The sequence below is a fragment of the Cimex lectularius genome, unplaced genomic scaffold (assembly GCF_000648675.2).
Source record: "Cimex lectularius strain Harlan isolate CLEC.00 unplaced genomic scaffold, Clec_2.1 scaffold183, whole genome shotgun sequence".
Lineage (NCBI taxonomy): Eukaryota > Metazoa > Arthropoda > Insecta > Hemiptera > Cimicidae > Cimex > Cimex lectularius.
In genome coordinates this window covers 598,096-624,188 of record NW_019392802.1, presented here as the reverse complement: position 1 = coordinate 624,188, position 26,093 = coordinate 598,096, and the positions used below count along the sequence as shown (strand labels likewise).

The window sequence follows — 26,093 nt, the reverse complement described above, 5'->3', positions numbered from 1 at the left end:
AACAATTTAATTATCAAAGTTCTGTTTTAACTTTAAACAACCTGCATACTTTTAACTGTACACTTTGTAACGATACCCTTTAACTTAGCCAGATTTAAACTTTAAAAACTATTTAAAAATATTAAAAACAGTAAAATTATTATTTAAATAAATAATAATAAGCAAATTTCAACAGGGTTATTTTGGTGTTGAGACGCTACAGTCCACTCTGGTAGGAAAGCTGTTTAGCTTACCTCCATGTTTTTAGGTTACATTTCTGTTTACCTTTTAACGTCAAAGTCCTAATGGTATTGTCATACATTTCAGACTTGAATATTAATTTATAATAGTAATAAATATCGAGAATAAGCCCAATTGTTTAATTTAAATGAGTTTTATTGTTTTAACCCGAGGGTTTTAAGTTTTTAAAAAGGGTTGAAAGTGTACGTGTAAAGCCGGCGGAATAAGAGTCATTCTGGTTGAAAACTAAAAAACAACACCGAAAAAGGTATGAAACTTTAATAATTTATTGTTTTAATAGACATGCACTAAGTTTAAGAAGTATTTGTACTCGTTCTGCTCAAAATAATACCCGTATTCAACTCGGAAAATACTACCGTACGTCGGTTTTAAGACACCTTCATTCTGCTGTACAGTCAACTTGATGTCCTCTGCTAAGACGATCAGCTGGTGCACTGATGGTCGCAGAAAGGAACTGGAGCAGGAGTGATGCTTTTACATCCAATGATAGGAAATATCTTTTCTCTCTTTCTCCAATGTGCAGCAATTTTTGTGCTGAGCTAGTGGCAATACTAGCTGCCATATAATCTGCCCAACAAGTAAAATGTTATTAATATGTTCCTTCAACAGGAAAAAACTGAAATGGAGAGGCAGTAACTATGGAAAAACCATCCATCACTCACGGCTCCAAGAGATGACATGAACAGGATGTTTGAATTTAACCAAAAATTCCGAATATATCTGTGTACCATAAAAGAAAGGGAAATAACTCCTTTAAAAATGGCACCATCCTCTGGTACACAGATGGATCTAGAACACAAGAAGGTACGGAGGCAGGAGTATTTGGACCCGGAACCAAATACTCAGAACCCATGGGAAAACACCAGTATCTTCCAAGCTGAGATTTATGCAATTGAAAAATGTACCCAATTCAAACTAAGTAAAGGGTACAAAAACAAGAATATAGCTATCATGTCAGATAGCCAAGCACTAAGCTCAAGTATCATTAGTTCAAGGATGGTGCTGAACTGCAAAACCAAATTAAACATATTAGGTGTGCAGAATAAAGTCAGCCTCTGCTGGGTCCCAGGACACATGGGAGTAGAAGGCAAAGAGAAAGCGGACAGCCTTGCAAGGAAAGGGGCTGCCATACCGCTGATAGGATCTGAATCCTTCTGTGGCATAGGAATCCACACTATTAACGAATATCTCAGAAAGAAGGACAAAAAGAAAATGAACAATGGAATTCATTCATTGGACATAAACAATCCAAGAATCTTCTAACCAATTTTGGTAAGAAAGAAATCACAGAATGTGTCAAAGGAAGCAGGAACAGACTGCGAATCCGAACAGGACACTGCAGAATAAATGGACACTTAAAGAAAATTGGAACAATCCAAGGTGGCACATATAGATTCTGCAAGGAGGCAAAAGAGACACCAACACATTTACTAACAAACTGCAGAGCTACATTAGCCCACAGGAGGAAACGTTTTGGGCTGTATCAGATTGCAGCAGCGACATTCAATGGCCTGATACTTCTAAAAAGAATTGAGTCCATTGACTGAACTAAGGAACTAGGAAGGCACAATAAGCCAGAAGGCTGCAGTGCCTGGGGAGAGCAAACCCTGCTTCCTAGTATCCTTTTTCACTATACCATACCATGGGGGGGGCAGGTACTTCTAAGTGTGAATGTCATGTACCAGCTCCTTTTTCATTTAGCTTTATACCAGTTTGTTGGTCTTGGGTTGCTTCTGCTGCAAGGCAATGTGAGTCGAGGATTGCAGTGTCACCCGTGAAGGTCATGATGCAGGTGTTAAGGTTAGAGGATCGGTCCTAGGATACTCCCTTGGGGAACATTGGACATGATGTCAGAAAATTCAGAGCTGATTCTCACCATTGGGTCTGACCATTTTGATATCATTAGTCTCTTGAAATATGTAATAGTATCGGTTGTTACTTGGTAAAATTTTCACAGTTTACCATTCACTTGAGGTTTGAAACATCCAAGTACATTGTGCATCCCCAGACCATTGGTGATCCTCTCTCACAAAAATCTCTTTTGCCTGTTTCTTTCCCTATTCCTCCTGGAATGATTTCAGAAAGCTTTTAACATTTTGTCATTCTAAAGATTTGACATTTCCGATCATCCTGGCCTGTCTATCATCACTGTTTACAAGTTAATCGAAGTTTCTCAGGCCTTCAGTTAAAAGTTGGTTGGTCTATTTGCCAACTATCTGTAAATTATACAGTAAAAACAGGTTTAGATCCCTTATTACCAAATTTTATCTGATTACTGTCCCTTTTTGTCCGAATATGATTTGTGTAGCGAAAGTCACACTAGTATTTAATTTATTTAGATGTATATTTGATCAGATTAGCTGTTTCATTGTCTTATAGACAGAGTTTTACTTAAGGATTTCTCTCATTTTGTCATATTTTATAAATATGTATTTCTTTGTAGATGTCTTTACCAGCTGGATATAAACAAATAGCAGCCATGTCCACTCCACCACCTAATGGTACTGTATCGATTTTTATCTATTAATATTACTGGATTTTTTTCACGATTTATAATTTTTTTTTTCAGCTCGTTTTAGGACAAGTGGTAGTACAGGAGGGACTGGTACTCCGAGTGTAAGTTTGGATAGTTATTTTTTTGTTAATTTACTTACATCTACGTTGGTGTCGTTTTTCAGAAGGACAGTGGCTCATCTCCTTTCATCACCACGCCATCCGGGCATTCGGGATTCGTACCGCAAAAGCTCGGCAAAGCCACCGCGAGTAAGTTGAAAGCGCCGAAACCGCCTGAAAAGCCTCTGATGCCGTATATGAGGTATCAGAGGAAAGTATGGGATCAGGTGAAGAGTCAAAACCCGGAGTTGAAACTGTGGGAAATCGGCAAGATCATCGGACAGATGTGGAGGGACTTGCCCGAAGAAGAAAAGACTGAATATGTGGAGGATTATGAAACAGAAAAAGTATATAATTTTTTTAATTTAACCCTTTTTTCAAATGTAAATTTAAGTGCTTAACATTATTTTATTTTAATTTTAATTTTTTTTCAGTTGGAATATGAAAGAAATTTGAAAGCTTATCACAACTCCCCTGCTTATTTAAGTTACATGGCTGCTAAAGCGAAAGGAACCACAAGTAAATCATTATTTTCATTTTTATAAGCAATTTAAAATTATGCCTCTCCAAAAAAGTCTCCTAAATTACCCTGGGAGCTACCCGTTCTGTATATTCTCCTGGATTTGACATCCCATACTGATGTAATAAGAAAAAAAAACAAAAAAACTTAAATTCACAATAGTAATAGCAGAAAGGACGGACCAAGGTAAATAAAAATGTGGGACATTGGACTTCTTCTTTCCACTTGACAAGACAGGGATTGACAGTTTTGATTGAGTCAACCGTATGCGGCGAAAATCTGAGTGTGCAACATGCAACTCAACGCATTTTGTCCAATCCCCTTGGCGTCAATTTTTCAGTCACGAATTATTTAGAATTTTTGTATTTTAAACTATTTCAAAATCCTATTTTGACTGCCTTTTCTTCACCAAATCGTGAATGAGGACAAATGTTTCTGTTGAACAAAAAAGAAGAAAAAAATACTTTTTTTTCCGATAATAATTGATTTTCTCTAATACTTTCAGTTGTTATTATCCATGTTATTAGTTTTGACAAAATGAATTTGTAAAGAAACAAAAAAATTATTTATAAAACAGCATGGTTACAACAATAAAATTATATATTTACAATTTTTCATTCATTTTAACTGTTAAAATTAAAAATAAATTCACTATTTTTCGTGGTCCGCTTGACCAATTATTATCATTCAGTTAATTAAAGTTTTAAGTTGAGATAAAAAGTCAGTGTCACGAGCGGGATTCGAACCCACGACCTTCGGCTTGACAGCTACTACTCTACCACTTGAGCTATCGTGACTTCGATCCCCTCGGGATTTATCTCAACTTAAAACCTTAATTAATTGAATGTTATTAATTGGTCAAGCGGACCACAAAAATAGTGAATTTAATGAATTAAAATGAAGTATACTTCACTAAAGCTCTCCGTTGCCATTTCACTTGTCACCAAGAATCAAATAGATTACACGACATTTGAAAAATGGCAAAAAGGAGGGAAAATTCAAAAGGTGGGGTTGAGATAGGAAGTTAGTGTCTGAGTGGATCGAGGTCACGATAACTCAAGTGGTAGAGCAGCGGCGTATCTAGCTGAAGATCGTGGGTTCGAATCTTGCTCGTGACACTGACTTTTTTATCTCAACTTAAAACCTTAATTAATTGGATTAAAAATAAAAAGAAAAAGAAAGTTAAAAAAGAATATAAATAACAAATAAAATAAAAAAATATGATTTTTTTTTATTTGACAAAAAAGATGTTTGATGAAATTTATTTGTAATGTTATGAAATAAAATTTATAGTGTTCAAAATTCTATTTGATTTCAGTCCCACAGCCTGGAGAAAGCCGAGAAGAAAGAGCATCAAGTAAACCAGAGAGAAGGATTTTTATTGAGCCTGCAGAAGATGAAGATGGTAATTATTGACTTATTCTTCAGAAAAAAGAAAAAAAAAGTTAGGAGAATGTTTATCACATTGACTGCTTAAGATGCAATGTATGCGACATACTACCTGTCTTTCTGATGGACGCACAGCCTCCTCTTAATAGTTTTTAAGCTCTAGTACTCCCACTTTACCCTCTACACCTTTTTGTTATCAATACCTCAAGCCTTAAATCAACAGTTTAAGTTGTTCTAATTTTGTCAATTTTTTATTATTTTTTATTATTGTATGAAAACCACCAAAATTAGGTTTTCTAATCAGATGTCCATATTGTCTGCCACATTTTTTGATGTCACCTTCTTCAGGGAGATCGGCACTGTGTACTTTGTGTATTATAAACTTTTTATTTTCTGTAGATCATGATGATGGCTATTCTGTAAAAATGGTCGCTTATGCCAGATACTGTAGGAATCAACGTTTAATCAATGAGATATTCTCAGACTCTGCTGTCCCTGATGTTAGGTCTGTTATAACTACTGCCAGAATGCAAATCCTCAACAGACAAGTCGAATCATTGACGATGCATCAAGTAAGTCGGTTTGTTGTATGCAAGACGTTTAGTTTTATTGATGAAACTACTTATTTTAGAAAAAGCTGGAAGTTGAATTGCAACAAACCGAGGAAAAATTTGAAGCGAGGAAAAGGAAATTTGCTGAAGCAAGTGAAGCATTCCAAGAAGAATTGAAGAAGGTTCAGCTTTCTTTAAAAAATAAATAAATTAGTCTAATTTTTACAAACTTATAGCACTGCCAGAAAGTCGTCGATGAAGAAACCTGCAATAAAATGATCGAAAAGCAGTACAACTTGTTAAAAAATGAGAGGAACAGACTTTCAGTCTTAAATTCAGGAGTTTCTGCCGGCCTGACACCAGTACCCCCTGCTGCTGTCGTTACAAGTACGACAAATGGCCTCGAACCGTCTCAAGCAGTTGAAACTGGGCCAACGTTGCCTACGCCTCAACCGAGCACAGACGACCAACAGGACGTAAGGATTTAAAATTTAAATCAAAATCTTGAATAGATTGTTTAAAAGTTGTAAAAACAATTTTCTGGTACTTTAAAAATTAACTCCTATTTTTGACAGGCTGAATCTCAGTCAACGAATGATGAAGTAAGTCAAGAAGGCACAGAAGGAAGTACAACTGGAGGTAAACTAACACAACACGGTAGTGATTTTTGTTAAATTTAATGATATAATTTCAATTTCAGCCGAGGATCCAGAAATGTCCATTGACTCTGCCGATCAGACTACTCAATAATAAATCATAATTTTTTTCATTAAGCAATGTTGTAATTTTGCTGATTTTTTATTTGGTACTGTATAATTACTGTATTTAAAAATACATTTTTTGATTTATATTTTAAATTATCTTTTATTATGTATTCAATTAAATTCTGAAACCATTCATAATTTTAGATGTTGGTTTATTTTGTACCCTTTCTTTTCTTCAACACAATCTGATTTTAAGTATCCATCCCATCCTAACCTCAATGGAGCTAAGACCCATGACCGTCCCTTCCACCCAATGCAGTGCCCTTATAATACCTAGTACATTGCTAATCCTTCATTCCTACCTAACAGAACAATTCTTCTGAATATGTCCACGGGATTATTGTGTAGTACTCTGTGAGCAGGAGTGCCACAAGGCAGGGTGCTTGGACCTTTCCTGTTTTTTATTTATATGTAAAAGGTACAATGTTATGGAGTTAATCTGACAAGCATATACAAACATAATAAAAACCTTAATCTAAATGAGTTATTAGTTGGCAGAAATGTTGGTTGCAACTTAAATACAAAATAGTAAACTAGAATAGAATAGAAAAATTATAAATAATTTATAAAAAGACTGTCTTGAAAAAATATCCTCTACAGAGCGGAGGAATGTGATTATACAATTTAATGCTCACATGCATTTGCTAGTTATTTTTAGTTCACTAATTTCGTTGTCCGCTTGACCAATTAATATTACAATTAATTAAGGTTTTTAGTTGACATAAAAATGACAATGGCACGAGCGGGATTCGAACCCACGATCTTCAGCTAGATACGTCGCTGCTCTACCACTTGAGTCTTGACCTTGATCCACTCGGACACTAACCTTCTATCTCAACCCCACCTTTTGAATTTTCCCTCCTTTTTGCCATTTTTCAAATGTCGTGTAATCGGATTGGATTCTTGATGACAAATGAAATGGCCACGGAGAGCTTTAGTGAAGGATACTTCATTTTAAATCATTAAATTCACTAATTTCGTGGCCCGCTTGATCAATTAATATATTACAATTAATTAAGGTTTTTATCGGGTTGTCCGGAAAATAATGCAGGATTTTAAGTTTTCATTAAAAAAAAAATCTATATAAAATATTCTGTTTACGTTTACAGGATTACTCATTTGTATGAAATCCTCTTCCAAATGATATTGTTTGTTTACCTCTGTAGCATTCCGCTACTTGGAAATAATTCAGTCATCCTTATAATGTCAAAGCGAGAATTTCGTACGATTTTCTTTTACGAGTTTAAACTCGGCCGAAGCGGAGCCCAAACGGCTAGAAACATTAACCAAGTCTGGGGCGAGGGTTGTGTTAATGAGTGCACTGTGCAAAGGTGGTTTAAAAAATTTCGGGAGGGAGATTTCAGCCTTGAAGATGAAGAAGGTCGTGGAAGGCCTTCCTCTCTTAATGATGATGTTCTGCGATCAGTGGTGGAAGAAAACCCCAAAACAACTGTTCGAGAACTTGCAGAGCAACTCAAAGTCAGTAAAACGACCGTCGCTGACCACCTCAAGGCGATTGGAAAAGTGAAAAAACTCGAAAATTGGGTTCCACACTCATTAAACGATCGCCAAAAAAATCAGCGCTTTGATGTTTGTGCATCACTTCTTTGTCGAAACAAAAATGACCCATTTCTGGCCAGAATTGTTACATGTGACGAAAAGTGGATTCTCTACGATAACACTAGACGTTCTGGACAGTGGCTCGACAAAGGAGAAGCTCCAATACATTTTCCAAAGCCCCCAACTCATCAAAAAAAGGTAATGGTTACGGTATGGTGGGCTTCATTTGGTTTAATACACTACAGCTTCTTAAATCCTGGCGAAACCATCAATGCTGAATCATACTGTAACCAAATTAATACCATGCATCAGAAATTGGCAGTAATGAAGCCCTCTTTGGTCAATCGGAAAGGGCCCATTTTGTTGCATGACAACGCTCGACCACATGTGTCACGTGTAACGTCACAAAAATTATTGGAGCTTGGCTATGAAACTTTGCCTCACCCACCCTACTCTCCGGACCTCTCGCCTACTGACTACCATTTTTTTAGACACCTGGACCACTACTTACAACACATAATATTCAAAAATCAAACGGAACTGGAAAATGCATTTATTGACTTTATCAATTCTAAAAATTCTGAATTCTACTCAGACGGAATTAATAAGTTACCAACACGTTGGGAGAAATGTATTGAGAGTATGGGAAATTATTTTGATTAAAGAACATTGCTTTAAAGTAACTAGTTTCTTTTTTTTTTGTTTAATACCAAAATCCTGCATTATTTTCCGGACAACCCAATAGTTGAGATAAATTGAATGTAGTTCGAATCCCGCTCGGGCCATTGACTTTTTTATCTCAACTAAAAACCTTAATTAATTGTTATTTTTAGTCTTCATCCCGGTACAATAAAATTGTTCGCACCACGAATACTGAAATCAGACCAAGTGGATCGAGCTGGGATGCTTGCTTTGTTAGATTTAATAAATTTTAGTAAGCTTAACATGTATAGACAAGGGAGGGGCAAGATGTTGAGTTTGGGAAACCAAGTTCTACAAGAATCCCTAGGAGAAATACCTCCTAGTAACCTTAAGGCCATCTTTTGGATTTTGAAGATGGAAACAGAATGGGGGGGTCATTTCCCCAAAGATATAGGCCATAGGGATAAAAAGGCTTCTGCACCGCGACCTGAATAGATCTATTGTGTTCTCCTGATTTTTATAACTCACTGGCCAGCTTCAGGTTGTTAATCAGCCTCTTTAGCTGACGTAATCCTGGTTCGATTGCAGTTGCCTTCCTTTGTAAGTTTTGCTGATGGCCTTTCTATGAATCTCTGCATGCCTCTTGCCTGTGGTATCATTCCATCAGGTTTTGGTCTCATTAAGGATCCATTTTTCTTTTCTTTTGTGGAAGAATGCTAAGCTACTGTATGGTTCAGGACCCAGAGTCCATGTTGATTTCCCCTTTGGCCAACATGCCAACCGTTTTGTTGCCTCTATGCCCGGAGTGCCCAGGGACCATGCCAAGGTCAGGTGACAGGTCATTAGTCAAGGCTTCCATGCAGTTCCAAACACTTGCAGCAATTAGCCGAGGGGCAGCAGTTAGCGTTAATGGCCAAGTCGGCTTAGACGGCGAGAATCAGGTTAATGCTGCGGGTACTGTTGCACCTCATCGGCTGACGAGTCTCAGGTCGTTGAATATTAGTGATTGGTGAGATTTCGTCGGGTTGACGAGTCTGCTGTCGTTGTTGCCGATGTCTGTTACACCTTCATCTCGCATGAGGGCCTTTAGTGATGCCTGACTGTCAGAGAAGATGTCTATCTTCTGGGAATGTATTCATAGCTTTTTATTTCCCTGGAACAGTGTTCAATTGCTATGATTTCAGACTGGAAAATTGTTGTATATTTAACCTAGGTTTTTATCGTCGGTTCGGTCGTTGGGTTCATCCCGAAGATTCTGCTCCCGTGCCCTTGTCGGTTTTAGAGCCGTCAGTGTACCAGTAGGAGTTTGCCTTTAGTGGTGTTCTTTTGGCTCATTTTTCCTGTTCTGGTATAAATACTTTGTATTTTTTTTTTAAGTTGTATTTTGGAGTAGTGGCATCGATTGATATGTCTAATATGGCATCTGCCTGTATCTCCTCCCGCAGTTTCCATTGTTTATTTACACGGCCTATCCTCGCAGATGTTTGTCCATTTATGAGCCTGTATGCTTCTCCTTGCATTAAAATATGAAGTGCAGTTGGTTGTGCTCTAGGCTTCAGTAATACAGACAGGCTTGACTTTGGATACCACTTAATAGCATGATTGCTTTGGCCTGACGAGTTTTGTCCACCACACCACCAACCCATATGTCAACATTGGTCTTTGATGCAGGTGTGTAGTCATAGGGTCATTTTGGGTTTCATCCCCAGTTTTTGGCGCAGAGCATTCTGCATTTCTCCCAGGCAATTTTGGCTCTCTGGGTGGTTTTAGTTAAATGTGTATTTCATGTGAGCCACTGGTCTAGTGTGATTCCTAGATATTTGGCCTTCTTGGAAAATGGGATCGGGGTCCCGTTTAAACTTGGAGTTTTATGCTTCTTATTGTACTCTTCCTTGTGAATGGAATCTATGGTTTTGTGGGTTTAATAGATAATAGCTCCTCCCTTTTGCACCACCTGTCAACCAATCAGCACTTTCTCCCTCTAAGGATTGAAATAGTCACAAACCTGGTAGCACAATTTCCTTCGGTTATTCACCTCAGTGGCTAAACTTTGTGGGTCTAAACAGTAAATCCATTGATACTGTAGTCTACACCGAACGTTAAAGCAGCTTTCATGGTTTTGTTGGTATACGAGTTTCATTTAACGATGATGCACAAGCGTCCATCGAAGAATTAGTATACTCCATTAAGGATTACTGGTGATCTTTTTAAACAGCCATATTCTAAGCAGAATACAGATCTTCTTAGCCTAGTCAGTCAACTACGTTTAAGTTTAACAATCTTAAACCTAGGCAACAAGAGTACAAATATCTGGCAAAAACCTTCATACATAAAGAATTCCACAGCAGTTTTCCTCTTTCCCTGCGAGCCTCCTTACACAGACCGTACCAACCTTCAGAATCCACAAATTAGCCCAGCTTCATCGATAGAAACCAGTTGAATGGACCGCCATTACTATCAAGAAGCACAAGATCAGGACGCTAAACCCGGTCGTTAGCTGACCTGGCCGCAAAGGACAACCCTACGTCAAGAAGCACGAGGTTTACTTCCTAAGTTGAGTGTGATAAGGAAAAACGGCTGTTTTGTGAATACTCGAGTAAATAAAATATTTGTACGAGTTATTATTGAGCGGTTATTAAAATCACCTAAAACTACACGTTCAGTAAAATGATCTAGAGCTCTAACAATTAAATTAATTATATTGATTCGCATCTGGTTTGTCTGGACCTGAAGTAAATAACGGCTTTACTTAGTTTTGAACTTTTGCCATACCAGCCGTACAATTAGCGACAATGTAGGTTTGTAATATTACGAGTGGTACTGATAGCATTGATACATAAGAAAACTGAGCATTTTTGGATTCCAAGGGGTTTCAAGGCCGTTTGAATATTTCAAAGCTGTCACGACCAGATCCGGACGTTGGACTTTTGAGGCCCACGTGTGTTTGTTAGGAGAGACTGGCCTTCTGCCCACCCTTCGGGGCCAAATCATTTTCTCGAAGGACCAGTATCGCCCTTGGCCCAGGCCCAATGGAACCCCCTAGACGAGAGATCCTGTTTTTAATTACCTCAAATCGTCGGAGAAATTTCATTGAGGGGATGCTACGGTATAAAGCTTGGAATTTATTACACAGTAAATCCCCAAGCTAAGATACTCTTGAGTAAAAATAATCAAGCCTTCATACTCAGAAGTCAGACCGTTAAACAACTATTTTGTTTTTCATTTTCTTCATGATTTCATTCGTTTCATTATTAACTGCATATTTATTTATCAAAACGCTCTCAACACGATACACAAGAATGACACATGTACACAGCAAAAACAAACACTTTGAGCCCTGAAGATGATCTCAATAAAGACCGAAACGTTGGCACGATAAAGAAAATGTTTTTCTAAAACCTACGTCACACCAGACCGCATCTCACGATCTCCGAATAATCATTGACTAACGATCACTAAACACACATGTTTCGACCTTTATTGAGATCATCTTCCATAAATCCCAGGCCCTGAAGATGATCTCAATAAAGACCGAAACGTTGGCACGATGAAGAAAATGTTTTTCTAAAATTTACGTCACACCAAGCCGCATCTCACGATTTCCGAATAATCATTGACTAACGGTCACTAAACACCACATGTTTCGACCTTTATTGAGATCATCTTCCATAAGTCCCAGGCCCTGAAGATGATCTCAATAAACACCGAAACGTTGGCACGATGAAGAAAATGTTTTTCTAAAACCTACGTCACACCAAACCGCACGATTTCCGAATAATCATCGACTAACGGTCACTAAACACTAAACACTTTTACATATCAAAAACAACTTTAACTTCACAAAAGCCACATTAACACAACCAAACGCCAGAATTAGCGACATACATAAGGCCACAATACATTTCTAAAGAAGCATTTTAAACAAAGAAATCACTACCAGCATTAAAAAAATTTAGACATTAACACAAAAAATACACCAATTAAAACTCAGCGCCGCCAACATAATACCTACAGGCATTTAAAAAAAATTCTACAGACATCAAAAAGATGCATACAATTTCCACTTTGACCAAAGTAAAAACATACCATAAAATTAACAACTTAATCAACAAACAAAAACCTGATAAGACAAACAATTGATTAAACCTAACAAAAACTAACATTCCTACAGAAATCCAAACCTTCCTATCACTTGGCTCCAAAGATTCCATTCCTTACATAAAACAGATTTCCCAACAGCTAAATTAATTACTGATGTAGACTATGCAATCCAAAAGTCAACAAAAACAGAAGAAGAAATAGAGATGCATTAACACAATGACAAATCACTTACAACACCTCACTACAAATTAACACAACATATCTCACCACAAACAATACACCAAAAAAAAAATTAAAAATAATTATTCAGAAATCGTGAGATGCGGTCTGGACCGGACCGCATCTCACGATTTCTGAATAATTATCAATTAACGGTCACTAATCACCACACATTAAAAATAATCCTGACGTACTAATTTTTTCTGTTGATAAAACAAAACAAACAGTAGCTGTCAGCAACGAAGAGTACAAAGAAAAAATTAAGAAAATTATCAACGACACAAACATATACAGCACAATCAAATCAGACTTTATCCATTTTCACATTAAACAGACAAACAAATCTTTCAAGAAACACTTAAAAAAAAAAAAAAAACTACAAAGAAAACAGATACTTTGAGCCCTGAAAATGCTGAACATGATCTCAATGAAGTTCGAAACTTTTTCAATTAATTAAGGTTTTTAGTTGAGATAAAAAAGTCAGTGTCACGAGCGGGATTCGAACCCACGACCTTCGGCCAGATACGCCACTGCTCTACCAGTAGAGCTATTGTGACTTCGATCCACTCGGAGACACTAACTTCCCATCTCAACCGCACCTTTTGAATTTTCCCTCAAATGTCGTGTAATCTATTTGATTCTCAGCGACAAATAAATGGCCACGGAGAGCTTTAGTGAAGGTATACGTCATTTAACTTGTTAAATTCATTATTTTTCGTGGTCCGCTTGACCAATTAATATTTTTCAATTAATTAAGGTTTTTAGTTGATATATAAAAGTCAATATCACGACCGCGAGCAAAAAGGAGGGAAAATTCAAAAGGTGGGATTGAGGTGGGAAGTTAGTGTCCGAGTAATTTGTCTAAATTTTCATAAATTGGGTTTGACAGGACGAAGCCGTATAAAAGATGCACCCAGGGTATTGTTTTTCACCAGCTCGGTGTTATTTCCAGATCCTTGTTGGACATTTTAAGCAGTTAAGTGCAGGCCTTCCCTCGATCCCCATGATAACGGAAGCGGGATGGATTTCCTTTTTCTTCTGAGATCGGGGACTCTTATAGATCGAAAGGCACTATTTGCTAGAACCCCTCCCCCCTTTCCCAGTACCCTATAATAGCTGTGCGGAAGTCAGGCCTCATTGACCGCGACCTCCCGAGGACCCTTTATTGCCGGGCTGCATTATTGATTACGCCCTTGAATCTTATCCTCCTTCTCCATCATCCTGACTCATCAACTGATGCATCTTTATTCCTATAGTGACAAATTCATAAAAATTGATCCTGCCCCTAGCTGATTATCATTAGAATGGAGGAAATCATCCATCTAGTTAGTATGTCAGCAGGAATTAATTGTCGCGACCTTAAATAATAATTTTGATAGCAAGTTAAAGAGAAAAGAAAGAAAAATTGATTTTTCCAGAAATGTTAAGACAATTTTTTTTCGCAGGATACCTGAAGGAAGTTTGTGTCTGAATTTTCTACCGTGCCCTGCTTCGTGGCTCCTGCAGAAAAATGCTGTGAAGATCGAAATCTTTGTTATTAGTTAATGATCAAAAGGAGATTCGTGTTAGATGTAGTGTAAGAATAATAATATATTGATTGAATATAAAAATATTTTTTTGCATTGTATAAATTCACTTTTTTCCTACATGTATTTGTAAAATTTAAACAATGTTTGTAAATCCCAGGCACTGAAGATGATCTCAATAAAGATCGAAACGTTGGCACGATAAGGAAAATGTTTTTCTGAAACCTGCATCACACCAGTCCGCATCTCACTATTTCCAAATAATCATCTACTAACGGTCACTAATCACCACACATTATGACATTCATTTATATATTTAGTTTTTTAATATATTATGTTATGATCTAAATATATCTAAATTATGCACGCCACAGATTTCATTAAAGGCCTTTTGAAGTCATTGAACCAAATTTCCTCTAATTAGGCCTATGAAACTAGGTGTAAAACCTGGGTTCCTGACGACGACTGTGAATAGGAGCATGGAAATTTATCCGACTGAGGAGTTGCGGACAGCAGTAATGGCCGTTTATCACCTTCCGCAAGAAACACGTCCTCATCGAAAGAGATCGATCCTGAAGAAATTTTGCAGAGTTTCAACCAGTCGTACTCGTCTTTGTCCCCATTGAAGTCTTAACTTCTAAATTCCATTTTTGATCAATTTTATCTGAACACCTTCAAGTTAATTAATCTTAGAATGAGGGAAACCTGGGAAACCAAACCAAGCTACAATTCTCAAGTCTGCTCAGTACAAATGATGTATTCATTTTGGGAACCCTAAGCTTCTATTACTCTTAGCCAGAACTAAACTAACATGAGGAGAAAAAGAACACGCAGAGTGAAAGTCAGGAGTCTCAGAGACTCCGATCAATTGACATCCGAGTAATAGATGTTTCATCCTATAAAAAGAGATGAACTTACATTTGTCAAGATTAAGGAAAAGTTAATTTCTCAGATATCAAGAGGCAAACCCATTTAAATCCTTCTGCAGACGCACATTTTCCTCAACATTATTTACAACAGAAAAACTTTTATGTCATCTGCCAATAGTAAAAATCTGAAACAGGAGGACACATCGTTAATGAACAAAACAATCCTTTCGAAATTGAATGAGATGGGGGATTGGTGTCCGAGTGGATCGAAGTCACGATAGCTCAAGTGGTAGAGCCGAAGGTCATGGGTTCGAATCCCGCTCGTAACACCAACCTTTTTATTTCAACTAATTCCTTACTTAAAGACTAAATAAGTGAAAGAAGTTATTTGGTCGATCGGACCACGAAATATAATGGATTAAAAAGAAAGTGAGACCCAAGTGAGATCCTTGGGATATAGAAAAGATCGCTCTGTTTTAATTGATCTTCAAATCTTTTTCTCGGCGTTAACGATATTGGGTAGTTAGCTTAATTTCTTTATACAGAGTTCCGGAGTTGAAAACTGCTGGTTTCATCAAAGATCCAATTGTGTCCACTTGCAATTTTTCCTATTATCTTTTTTCAATTAATTAATCTTTATGAAAGGTATTGGTTGAGATAAAAAGGCCAGTGTCACGAGCGGGATCTGAACCCACGACCTTCGGCTAAATACGCCGCTGCTCTAACCACTTGAGCTATCGTGACCTCGATCCACTCGGACACCAACTTCACATCTCAACCTCACCTTTCATAAAGATTAATTAATTGAAAAAAGTTATTTGGTCTATCGGATCACGACATCTAATGGATTTAATAAGTAAAATGAAGTATATCTTAACGAAAGCTCTTCGTGGCCATTTCATGTTTCGCCGAGAATCGAATAGAATACACGACATTTGAAAAATGGCAAAAAGTGACGTGTTGTTAATAAAGAACTGCCTTCTAAAAATTATCTACGATCAAATTACGTTTTAGTGGTCACTTGTTAAAATAAAAAAGTCAGTATCACGAGCGGGAATCGAACTCACGGCCTTCGGCTACCACTTGAGCTATCGTGACTTCCATCCACTCGGACACCAACTCCCTATCTCAACCTACCTTTCGAATTTTCCCTCCTTTTTGCCAATGTAGCCGAGAATCGAATCCGATTACACGACATTTGAAAAATGGCAAAAGGAGGGAAAATTTGAATGGTGGGTTGAGATGGGAAGCTAGTGTCCGAGTGGATCGAAATCACGATAGCTCAAATGGTAGGGCAGCTGCGTATCTAGCGGAAGGTCGTGGGTTCGAATCCCGCTTGTGACACTGCCTTTTATATCTTAACCAATACCTTACATAGAAATTACTTAATTGAAAAAAGTTAGTTGGTCAATCGGACCACGACATCTGATGGGTTTTTCTATTATATTCTTTCAAAATCTCTTACTTCAAGATATTGGTAGTATATTACATCCTGTTTAAACTTGCTATGAAAAATAAAAACTGTAAAAGCCAGTATTTACGTCCACTTTATAAAGATCATTACTTTTAACATAATAACATAACAATAAAGTAATAAAATGGTGAGATTTCTCCATTGGTCTGCGGATTTACTTGTAATTTGTTCGTTAAAAATCATTTTCGTACTTTCCTCGATGTTCTGACTTGAGAGACGCATTTCGGTCTCACGCCATCTTCAATAGTGGGTCAGTACTTTATTTTACCGGATTCGTATTATAATTTTATAAAGGGCGAAAGGAGTCAGTCGATGTTATCATTGTGGCCAACACTAAAAATGACGAAATGCCCAACGGATCTTACAAATTTTGGGCAGATCTGCATGAATGTGAAGAAAATAATCTGCAGTAATAAAATATTGTACAAAATAATGTATTGTTAGCCTTGTCTCTTTATAATATCCACCATTACCCATATGCAGAAAGGGTTTTCACTTGAATATATCAATAAATGAATAAACCCCATGCGCTATTCTTTCTTTCGTTTCTTTGCCAAAAATAAATGTATTATAAGATGAAATATTTCGAAGGAATCGAAGGATCAAAGGAAGAATCGCAGCATTGTAGTCTTATACTTTTCTTTTCTTCATATTGAATAAAGAATTACGCCCCTTGGATAAAACTGGGCCTAAAGAAAGATAGAGCGAAAAGCTGAGGATGACAGGAGTGAGTCATGTGTGCTTAGAGCCACCCTCGAAGCCACCCTAGGAAAGCAGAAAATCGCCTAATGAAGGCGAGAATTTCATCGCTTCATTTAACAGAAACCAAGTTCGCTGAGGGTCGAAAAGTGAATTTTTACCCTCACACTATATCCACTTAAACACTACTATATTAATTGAATATATAATTATCGATCGATTTTATAGTAATAGGCAAAAAGTGATATAGATGGTTGAACAGGAGCAAAATTGAAAAATTTTGCTCTTGGTTGCAACATCACTTTTCTGTAAAAAATGCTGGAAAGTGCAGAAAACCATGGATATAAATCAGATGATGATTAAAGAAGACTTGGAAGTGGAGCCTTCTAGCTCATACTGCTTTCCTGGTCACTAAGTTCAGTCTGTAGATTCCTTTTACCTGGTTTTCTTTGTATCCAAATAATTAAGGTTTTTAGTTGAGATAAAAAAGTCAGTGTCACGAGCGGTATTCGAACCCACGATCTTCTGCCAGATACGCCGCTACTCTACCACTTGAGCTATCGTGAACCACTAGAACATTAACTTCCCATCTCAGCCCCACCTTTTGAATTTTCCCTTTTTGGCAAATTCCTTCAAGAAACTCTTAAAAAAACAAAAACAAAAAATACAAGAATGACACGTCTACACATAAAACAAAAACTTTGAGCCTTGAAGATGATCTCAATAAAGATCGAAACTTTTTCAATTAATTAAGGATTTTAGTTGAGATAAAAAAAGTCAACGTCACGAGCGGGAGCAAAAAGGAGGGAATATTCAAAAGGTGGAGTTGAGATGGGAAGTTAGTGTCCGAGTGGATCGAAGTCACGATAGCTCAAGTGGTAGAGCAGGGGTCTCTAGCTGAAGGTCGTGGGTTCGAACCCCGCTCGTGACACTGACTTTTTTATCTCAACTAAAAACTTTAATTAATTGAAAGATATTAATTGGTCAAGCGGACCACGAAAACTGGTGAATTTGTATCCAAGGTTATTTAAATGTTGAGCACGTGCTTCACATTTCTTCTTCCTCACCTCCTCACCTCCAAATCTACAATTTGGATCATCATCATATCCTCAAACCTGATGCTTCGGCCGCCATTTCTTCCTATGAAAAACCGACTTTTTGGTTTCGTTTCAGTACAATTTTGTTGTACTTTTTCAGTTTATGTTAAGGTCCGCGCTTTAGAAGTGACAAGAATGCTACAATTACCCAAAAAAATACAGGTATCCAATTGGCCACACCATGGATGAGGATGTTGAATACTCATTCTGAACATAGATTTGTTGAATCATGTTTCTCTTTTTCAATTCATATTAAGTTCTGTTAACGAGTCCTACTGTTGTATCTGTGTTTTTATATTTTTTTATTATTTATGATGAGAGTGCTACAGACGAGGTCATATCAGACCGGTGACGGTGTTTTTGAAAAAAAAATTAAGTATACAGGTTCGATGGATTCGAACCGAGGACATTTACCTAACAGTGATGACCTAAACCGTAGCGTCCACATACGCCTTTTTTTGCTTCGTTTTGTACAAAAAGGATGGTAGTGAATGCGTCTACTTGTAAACGAATTAAGGACTACGGAAAAGTTCTTCCATTTTTTGTCATGAATCATATATTATGAATTAGGAATCAGAATAATAATTATTATTATGTTTGAACACAATGCTGCAATTAATTTTTTTTGTATTGCTAATAATTTTGTGTTTTATATTCATCGTACCATTTCCTCTTTATTTTCTAATACCAAAGTGTTTGTACCCCAGTTGCATAGTGTTGCCATTTTGGCAACATAGCCTAGATCTTTTAGTATTAGGGCTTAGAGGAAGTTATAATTTTTAAAAAATTATTTTCCACTTTTTCTGGTTGACTAGATATTACAGAAAAAATAATTTCTCAAAATTCTAAAAATTCATGCAGTGTAGGGTTAAGTTTAACCCTTTCTAACTGAAGCAATGAATTTTCAAGCCTTCGTGAGGGTTTTTTTAAGGAGGTAGGTTTAGCAGCATTTCTATTGCATATGTAGGGATTGTTCTCATTGTTTCTGTGATAAATAGATTGCTAGATTTTGATGCTGCCTAATGTTTGGGTAGCTGGTGCAGGTACGAGTTACAGATTATTTTTTTATCAAAGATTTTAGGTATTTCACCTATAAACCGTAAAGGGTCCAGGGTGAGAGATATTTTTAGTAAACCGTTGAGAGCAACTGTAACGTTAAAAAGAACAAGGTTGGTTCTTGGGCGAGTTTGCAAAGGTAAAGTCGAGATTTTAAAAGTTAAGGCGGGCGCAAAAGTTTCTTTGACCTTCTTTCAAAATAAGAGTGACTTGTTTTTTAAATGTCCTCCTTTCTATATTTCAAGCAGAGTTTATTTTGTAATGTGTGGTCATTAGTGACCGTTAGTCGATGATTATTCGGAAAATCGTGAGATGCGGTCTGGTGTGATTCATGTTTCAGAAAAACATTTTCTTTATCGTGCCAACGTTTCGATCTTTATTGAGATCATCTTCAGAGCCTGGGATTTACAAGCATTGTTTAAATTGAACAAATACATGTAGGATGTGAAAAATGTGAATTTGTACAATGCAAAAAAATATTTTTTAATTTACAATTAATTAAGGTTTTTAGTTGAGATGAAAAAAAGTTAATGGCACGAGAGGGATTCGAACCTACGACTTAGGCTAGATACGCCACTGCTCGACCACCTGAGCTATCGTGACCTCGATCCACTCGGACATCAACGCCCCATCTCAACCCCACCTTATGAGTTTTCCCTCCTTTTGTCATTTTTCTAATGTCGTGTAATCGATTTGGATTCGGATTGGAAGGGTGGTAGAGCAGCGGCGTATCTAGCCGAAGGTCGTGGGTTCGAATCCCTCTCGTGCCATTAACTTTTTTTCATCTCAACTAAAAACTTTAATTAATTGTAAATTATTAATTGGTCAAGCGGACCACGAAATTAGTGAATTTAATGAATTAAAAAATGAAGTACACTTCACTAAAGCTCTCCGTCGCCATTTCAATTGTCGTCGAGAATCCAAATCGATTACACGACATTTGAAAAATGACAAAAGGAGGGAAAACTCATAAGGTGGGATTGAGATGGGGAGTTGATGTCCGAGTGGATCGAGGTCACGATAGCTCAGGTGGTAGAGCAGCGGCGTATCTAGCCGAAGGTCGTGGGTTCGAATCCCTCTCGTGCCATTAACTTTTTTTCATCTCAACTAAAAACCTTAATTAATTGTAAATTAATAATTGGTCAAGCGGACCACGAAATTAGTGAATTTAATGAATATTTTTTAATATTCAATCAAAGTATTTCTACTCACTCAAAGTGTTTGTTTTTTGCGTAATTGTGTCATGTTGAGAGTCACTAGCACAACACGCAAGAATGGCAAAATTACCCAGAAAACAAACACCTTGAGCCCTGAAGATGATCTCAATAAAGACCGAAACGTTGGCACGATAAAGAAAATGTTTTTCTGAAACCTACATCACACCAGACCGCATCTCACGATTTCCGAATAATAATTTTATTTAATATTTATTTATATATTTTTTAATAGACTAGAATATCGTTCTTTTACTTGTGCTCACATACATGAAGTAATGTTTAGTAGAAAAATAAAATGCCAGGCAGTGCTCGGGCAATTTACTTTCTGATTGGACCATTGTTTTTGCTTCAGCCGAGACTGACGTTCCGGGGAAGGTTTGCAATGTTGATGAGCGACCAAGGGCTAGGGGCACCATAAGCGAGGATTAAACTTGTAAATAATTAAGATGCCCACACCTGGCGCAGGTACTACTACCTTCCATTATTGCCTTCCGCAGAATTGCTCCTGAACCCCTTTTCTCCGACTCAATTATTCCTGGGGCGTCACTTACCTCTTTCCACGTCCCCTCCCGATGTCATCTGATATATTTCTCACGCCGGTAATTTACGAAAATCAGGTTAAAATTGTTAAAAACTTTGAAATTCATTTTGCAATTGATCATTTTTTCGACCAATTTCTTTTATTAAATATAACAATAACAATCACAATTTTATATTCGTATAAGAATCAAAGAAAATTTACCATGTAGAACTGTATTTTTTGATATATTATTAAAATGCCATTAACAGAAATTATTCGAAAACGAACAACCATCAACATAACAATCTGGAATCAACAGACTAATATTTTTTAAAATTGAAGCTCTAAATTTCGTATTGTGATATAATGGTTTAAAAGAAGTTTGTTTTCTTCAAAACTTACATGAAACTGACGCGCCTTTTGTATAACCGAGCATACACATTTTCTGGTAAAATATAAAGATGAAAACGTATTGATTTTGACCTCCATCTGTGAAACTATTGTATAGGATTTTGTGTTGTCACTCCTAAGGTCTGCAGGATCTGCTGTATCATCGGAATGTGATTCCTATGGGCTGGGCTGACCATGCAGGCGTTACCTCCAGATCCAACCGGCTGGCAGATCATGACGGGATTCAAGCAACACTGCTTCCCAGTCGGGGTGCACTAGAACAGACAAATAGTTCAAAATTCACCGTTAAGACAAATTCAATTTAAACAAATTACGGGATTGCCGTTTGCGACGCAGTTGGTGACGACGAGCTGTGACGGGTTGATGTTCTCCATGGCGAGGAAGCTCTGTATACCTTGGGGCGTGCTCAGGTTGAAGTTCCCGGCCCCCATCCCCATCCCCATCCCTTGCATCTGTCCCTCGACGACAACCGCCGCCACGATAAGAATCAGTATTTTTTGCATTGTTCGGAATCACGTTTAGCCACGTTATGCCTGCCTTGTCTACATCGGGAGAATATATACTTTTGACGGAATGTTATCGTCAAGGGGGAGAAATCAATGCAAATTTTGACCTTAGAGAGCTAGTAAACCTTGTAGATTAAAAAAATAAAACACTAATTTTTTTTGTCAAAATAAATTACTGAGCTTCATACCAATATTTTTCTATATCAAAAATGTCAAATTCGAAAACGTACCGATTGCTAATAACCACCTCGTAACTTTCAGGCACATGGCACTGTAATGACTCGCTATATTTTAATGGAAAAAACATCCATATCCTTCCGGCACAAATGCACGAAGAGCATCGAGGTCCTGCCCGATTCATTAATAAACTTGTGCGAAGCATTAAAACTAATAAAAACAATAAAAATACGAAAATTTCCCTTTACTGTGCGTCATGGTAAGACCCAACTTTTTTGACTGCGTAAGGCCCAAAAATTTTGCATTTTGTTGAAAAACTGGTGTCGATGAAGGGAGGCACGTTTAATGTTTCCAGGAAATCCGTCTGGCTCTTCAGTTTCGTTTTAGTTCTAATGTTCAATTCAATCAGCTGACAATGTGCTCAGATTGGTGATTTAAACTATGTCCTTGTTTCCTAATGCACATCTTGATGATATGCATTTCACTTACGGTTACTGCAACGGTAATGCTACTCGTTCCAGCAGATCGCACCTTCCAACGACTTCATCAGAGGCTGAGGGAAACTGGTTCTTTCACTCGAAGAAAGAACAACCAGACAACAAGACAACCAGTGAATTGATGTAATTTTGCATTCCGGTAATCATAATCCGAAACCAGTACACGTGCGTTATCTTTGGTCTTTCACAATGGAGAGAGTGGCATACCTAACGTCGGAAAGAATTGTACCCTTACAATTTTACGAGGGTGATTGAAGTAGATGTTGCAAAAATCAACTCACTGCTGATGGTCATTTCGTTCCAAACTTTGCACCTTCGTAAAAGAGTGAAAGAACCAGTCAGTGAATGCATCCAAAATCTCCAAAACCTGGGGAAACACAACAATCTGATGATATCTTGGGTGCCAGGGCTCAGTGGAATTTTGGGTTACGAGAAAACAGACAGTCTGGTGAGAGGAGGATCTGCAAGACCATACATAGGCCCCGAACCTATTTTTGGGATAACAAGAACAAATATAGAATCCTCCATCGCAGAATAGATCCAAATAAAACAAAAGGAGCCAAGGAGTGGATAAACTCTAGCGGTGCTAGACGTAGTAAACTTGTGATGAAACAACCGTCACCGACACTGGCAAAGGCACGGCCGCAATTGGAGTGGGCCAAATACAGAGGAGTGGTAGGACTAGTAACTGGTCACTGGCATCTGAGAAAACATCTACACAACATGGGTATATACAGCGATGATCCCATTTGCAGATTATGTAAAAGGAGGAGTAAACAGCCACTCATATCATCTTCGAATGCGAAGCAACAGCTCAATGGAGATTTAACCTAACGTACGGAAAAAAACTTAAGGAATCAAATTGCAGCAGCGACAATCAATGACCTGCTACTTCTAAGGATAAGAATTGAGTCAATTGCACTGAACTAAGGAACTAGGAAGGTACAATAAGCCAGAAGGCTGCAGTGCCTGGGGAGCGCAAACCCTGCTTCCTAGTATTCTTTTTTACCATACCATACCATGGGTGTGCAGGTACTTCTAAGTGTGAATGTCATGTACCAGCTCGTTTTTCATTTAGCTTTATACCAGTTTGGTGGTCTTGGGTTGCTTCTGCTGCAAGGCGTTGTGAGTCGAGGATTGCGGTGTCCCAAAGGAGAGGAAGAACACAGGAAAGCATCAGATACAATGCTATGGTATACAGAAGGCTCCAAAACAAACGAAATAGTAGTGGTACACTTCGGTCTTTCAAGCAAAAATATATGTCATCAATGCTTGTGCCCTGGAAAATCTTAAAGAGGTTACATTGGCAAAAAAAGTTATCATAAGATATATTAGCCAAGCAGCTATTAAAGCATTAGCATGTAAAAGAATCACATCAAAATTAGTCAGTGAATGCTTCCAAAATCTCCAAAATCTGGGGAAACACAACAACCTGATGATATCTTGGGTGCCAGGGCACATGGGAATTTTAGGTAACGACAAAGCAGACTGTCTGGCCAGAGGAGGATTTGCAAGACCATACATAGGCCCTGAATCTATACTTGGGATAACAAAAACAAATATAGAATCCTCCATCACAGAATGGATCCAAACAAAGCAAAAGGAGAAGTGGATAAACTCTAGCTAGACATAGTAAACTTATGATGAAATAACCCTCACTAAGACTGGCAAAAGCACTGCTGCAATTGGAGAGGGCCAAACTGAGAGGAGTGGTAGGACTACTAACCGGTCACTGGCATCTGAGAAAAAATCTACACAACATGGGTATATACAGCGATGATCCTATTTGCAGATTATGTAAGAGGAGGAGTAAACAGCCACTCATATCATCTTCGAATGCGAAGCAACAGCTCAATGGAGGTTTAACCTAACGTACGGGAAAAAACTTAGGGAATCAAATTGCAGCAGCGACAGACAATGACCTGATATTTCTAAGAAGAAGGATTGAGTCTATTGACTGAACTAAGGAACTAGGAAGGTACAATAAGCCAGAAGGCTGCAGTGCCTGGGGAGCGCAAACCCCGCTTCCTAGTATCTTTTTCTATCATACCATACCATACCATTCCCTCAGCCTCTGATGAAGTCGTTAAAAGGTGCGATCTGTTGGAACGTCTCAATGTGGAAAACTAGCTTGGTATTCTCCCCTTGTAGCAGTAGCATTACAGTGTTTATTGTTGCAGTAACTGAAAATGAAGTGCATCTCAGCAAAATGCGCATTAGGAAACAAGGACATAATTTAAATCACCAAGCTGATAACATAAAGTAAACTGATTGAATTGAACATTAAAGAACTGAAAATAAACTTATGAACCAAACGATTTCTTGGAAAAATTGAACGTGCCCCCCTTCATCGACAACAGTTGTTTTGAAGAAAATGCAAAATTTTTGGGCTTTACAGAAGTGCAATCCAAAATGTTGGGTATACCGCTGGAAAATTATTGAACGAAGAAATTTTGAGGTAATTTGGAAAGCTCCAGGAGTTTGTATTTATTAACAGTTACCAATACATTAAAAAAAATCCCATTTTCAGCATTTTTGTTTTTCTGAATTTTTCCTGCAGACGTTTTTCATCAATTCTAGAATGTAAATAGGTTTGCTTACGGGAAATTTAACGTTATTTCAGTTGACACAAACCAGATTTTTCTACAGTCGGGAATTCTGACGTTTATAAACAATTTAGTGGACCTAAGTTGAAAAATTAAAAAACACCCAAAACCTGAAATTACTTCTTTACCGTTGATATTTAAACAGGGGTTTATAGGAAGTTTTTATTGCATATGGTGAGTAGAAACACCTCCTGAAATTTTCGACACTTAAAGCCAGTCACCCTGTATATATGCGGTATAACTTATATAATGCCAATCTGGCATCCACATAAAAGGTTGTTAGAATTTTCTATGTGGGCATCAGATTTCTTTTTTCTCTCTCTCTTCCTCTTTATCTCGTTTTCTTTCCCATCTATCTGTCTTTCCCCCTTTTCAATCAAACAATATATTTATCTCCAACGCTTTTTTTCTCTTTGTACCTCCATCAATCAATACATTTATTTCTCACTCTTTTTTCTCTCTATCTCCATCAATCAATATATTTATTTCTTACACTCTTTCTCTATAAGTCACATATGCCTTTTTACATATGCCAATATTGGGGCCATTCGGGTTTTCTTCTTTTGCCCTACAACATCAAGAAACAGCGGCTTGCATTTCATAAAATATTTTTGCAGCATCAGATGGCTTCTATTAATTAATCACTCTTTTTCTCTCTCTCACTCTTCTCTCTCTCTCTCTCTCTCTCTCCCATATCCATCCTTTTTAAAAACGACAGGTATAATCAACGTTCATGCCCGTATCGAACCGATTTCATAGAGGATGTTCGACTGCATTAAGGTATATTGAGGAAATTCTTCTGGAGCGGTGATCTCATTCGCTTCATTTATTGTGGACAA

At 37.5% G+C, this 26,093-nt stretch overlaps 2 protein-coding genes across 2 annotated transcripts; one reads left to right on the top strand and one right to left on the bottom strand.

Moving 5' to 3' along the window:
- The first annotated feature begins 226 nt into the window (after window positions 1-226).
- On the top strand, window positions 227-6,218 carry LOC106669084 (SWI/SNF-related matrix-associated actin-dependent regulator of chromatin subfamily E member 1-like). The gene is made up of 11 exons (XM_014398350.2): window positions 227-487; window positions 2,684-2,741; window positions 2,810-2,856; window positions 2,919-3,200; window positions 3,288-3,372; window positions 4,692-4,778; window positions 5,162-5,334; window positions 5,394-5,495; window positions 5,550-5,789; window positions 5,889-5,952; window positions 6,014-6,218. Exons 2-11 carry the CDS (start codon window positions 2,684-2,686, stop codon window positions 6,061-6,063), a joined length of 1,188 nt encoding a protein of 395 aa, XP_014253836.1. The 5' UTR covers window positions 227-487; the 3' UTR covers window positions 6,064-6,218.
- Window positions 6,219-21,218: 15,000 nt separating this feature from the next.
- Window positions 21,219-21,999, bottom strand: LOC106669055. The gene is made up of 2 exons (XM_014398308.2): window positions 21,783-21,999; window positions 21,219-21,722 (listed from the first exon to the last, which is right to left on the bottom strand). The coding sequence occupies exons 1-2, from the start codon at window positions 21,969-21,971 to the stop codon at window positions 21,555-21,557; spliced, it is 357 nt and encodes a 118-aa protein (XP_014253794.2). The 5' UTR covers window positions 21,972-21,999; the 3' UTR covers window positions 21,219-21,554.
- Between the last annotated feature and the right edge of the window lie 4,094 nt (window positions 22,000-26,093).

Excerpts from the sequence above, each read along its gene's own strand:
- LOC106669055 (XM_014398308.2), bottom strand. The coding sequence starts at position 21,971 with ATGCAAAAAATACTGATTCTTATCGTGGCGGCGGTTGTCGTCGAGGGA. Across the intron at positions 21,723-21,782 it reads GCGTCGCAAACGGCAATCCC|TGCACCCCGACTGGGAAGCA; the intron begins GTAATTTGTTTA and ends TGTCTGTTCTAG.
- LOC106669084 (XM_014398350.2), top strand. The coding sequence starts at position 2,684 with ATGTCTTTACCAGCTGGATATAAACAAATAGCAGCCATGTCCACTCCA. Across the intron at positions 3,373-4,691 it reads TAAAGCGAAAGGAACCACAA|TCCCACAGCCTGGAGAAAGC; the intron begins GTAAATCATTAT and ends ATTTGATTTCAG. Across the intron at positions 5,335-5,393 it reads AATCATTGACGATGCATCAA|AAAAAGCTGGAAGTTGAATT; the intron begins GTAAGTCGGTTT and ends TACTTATTTTAG.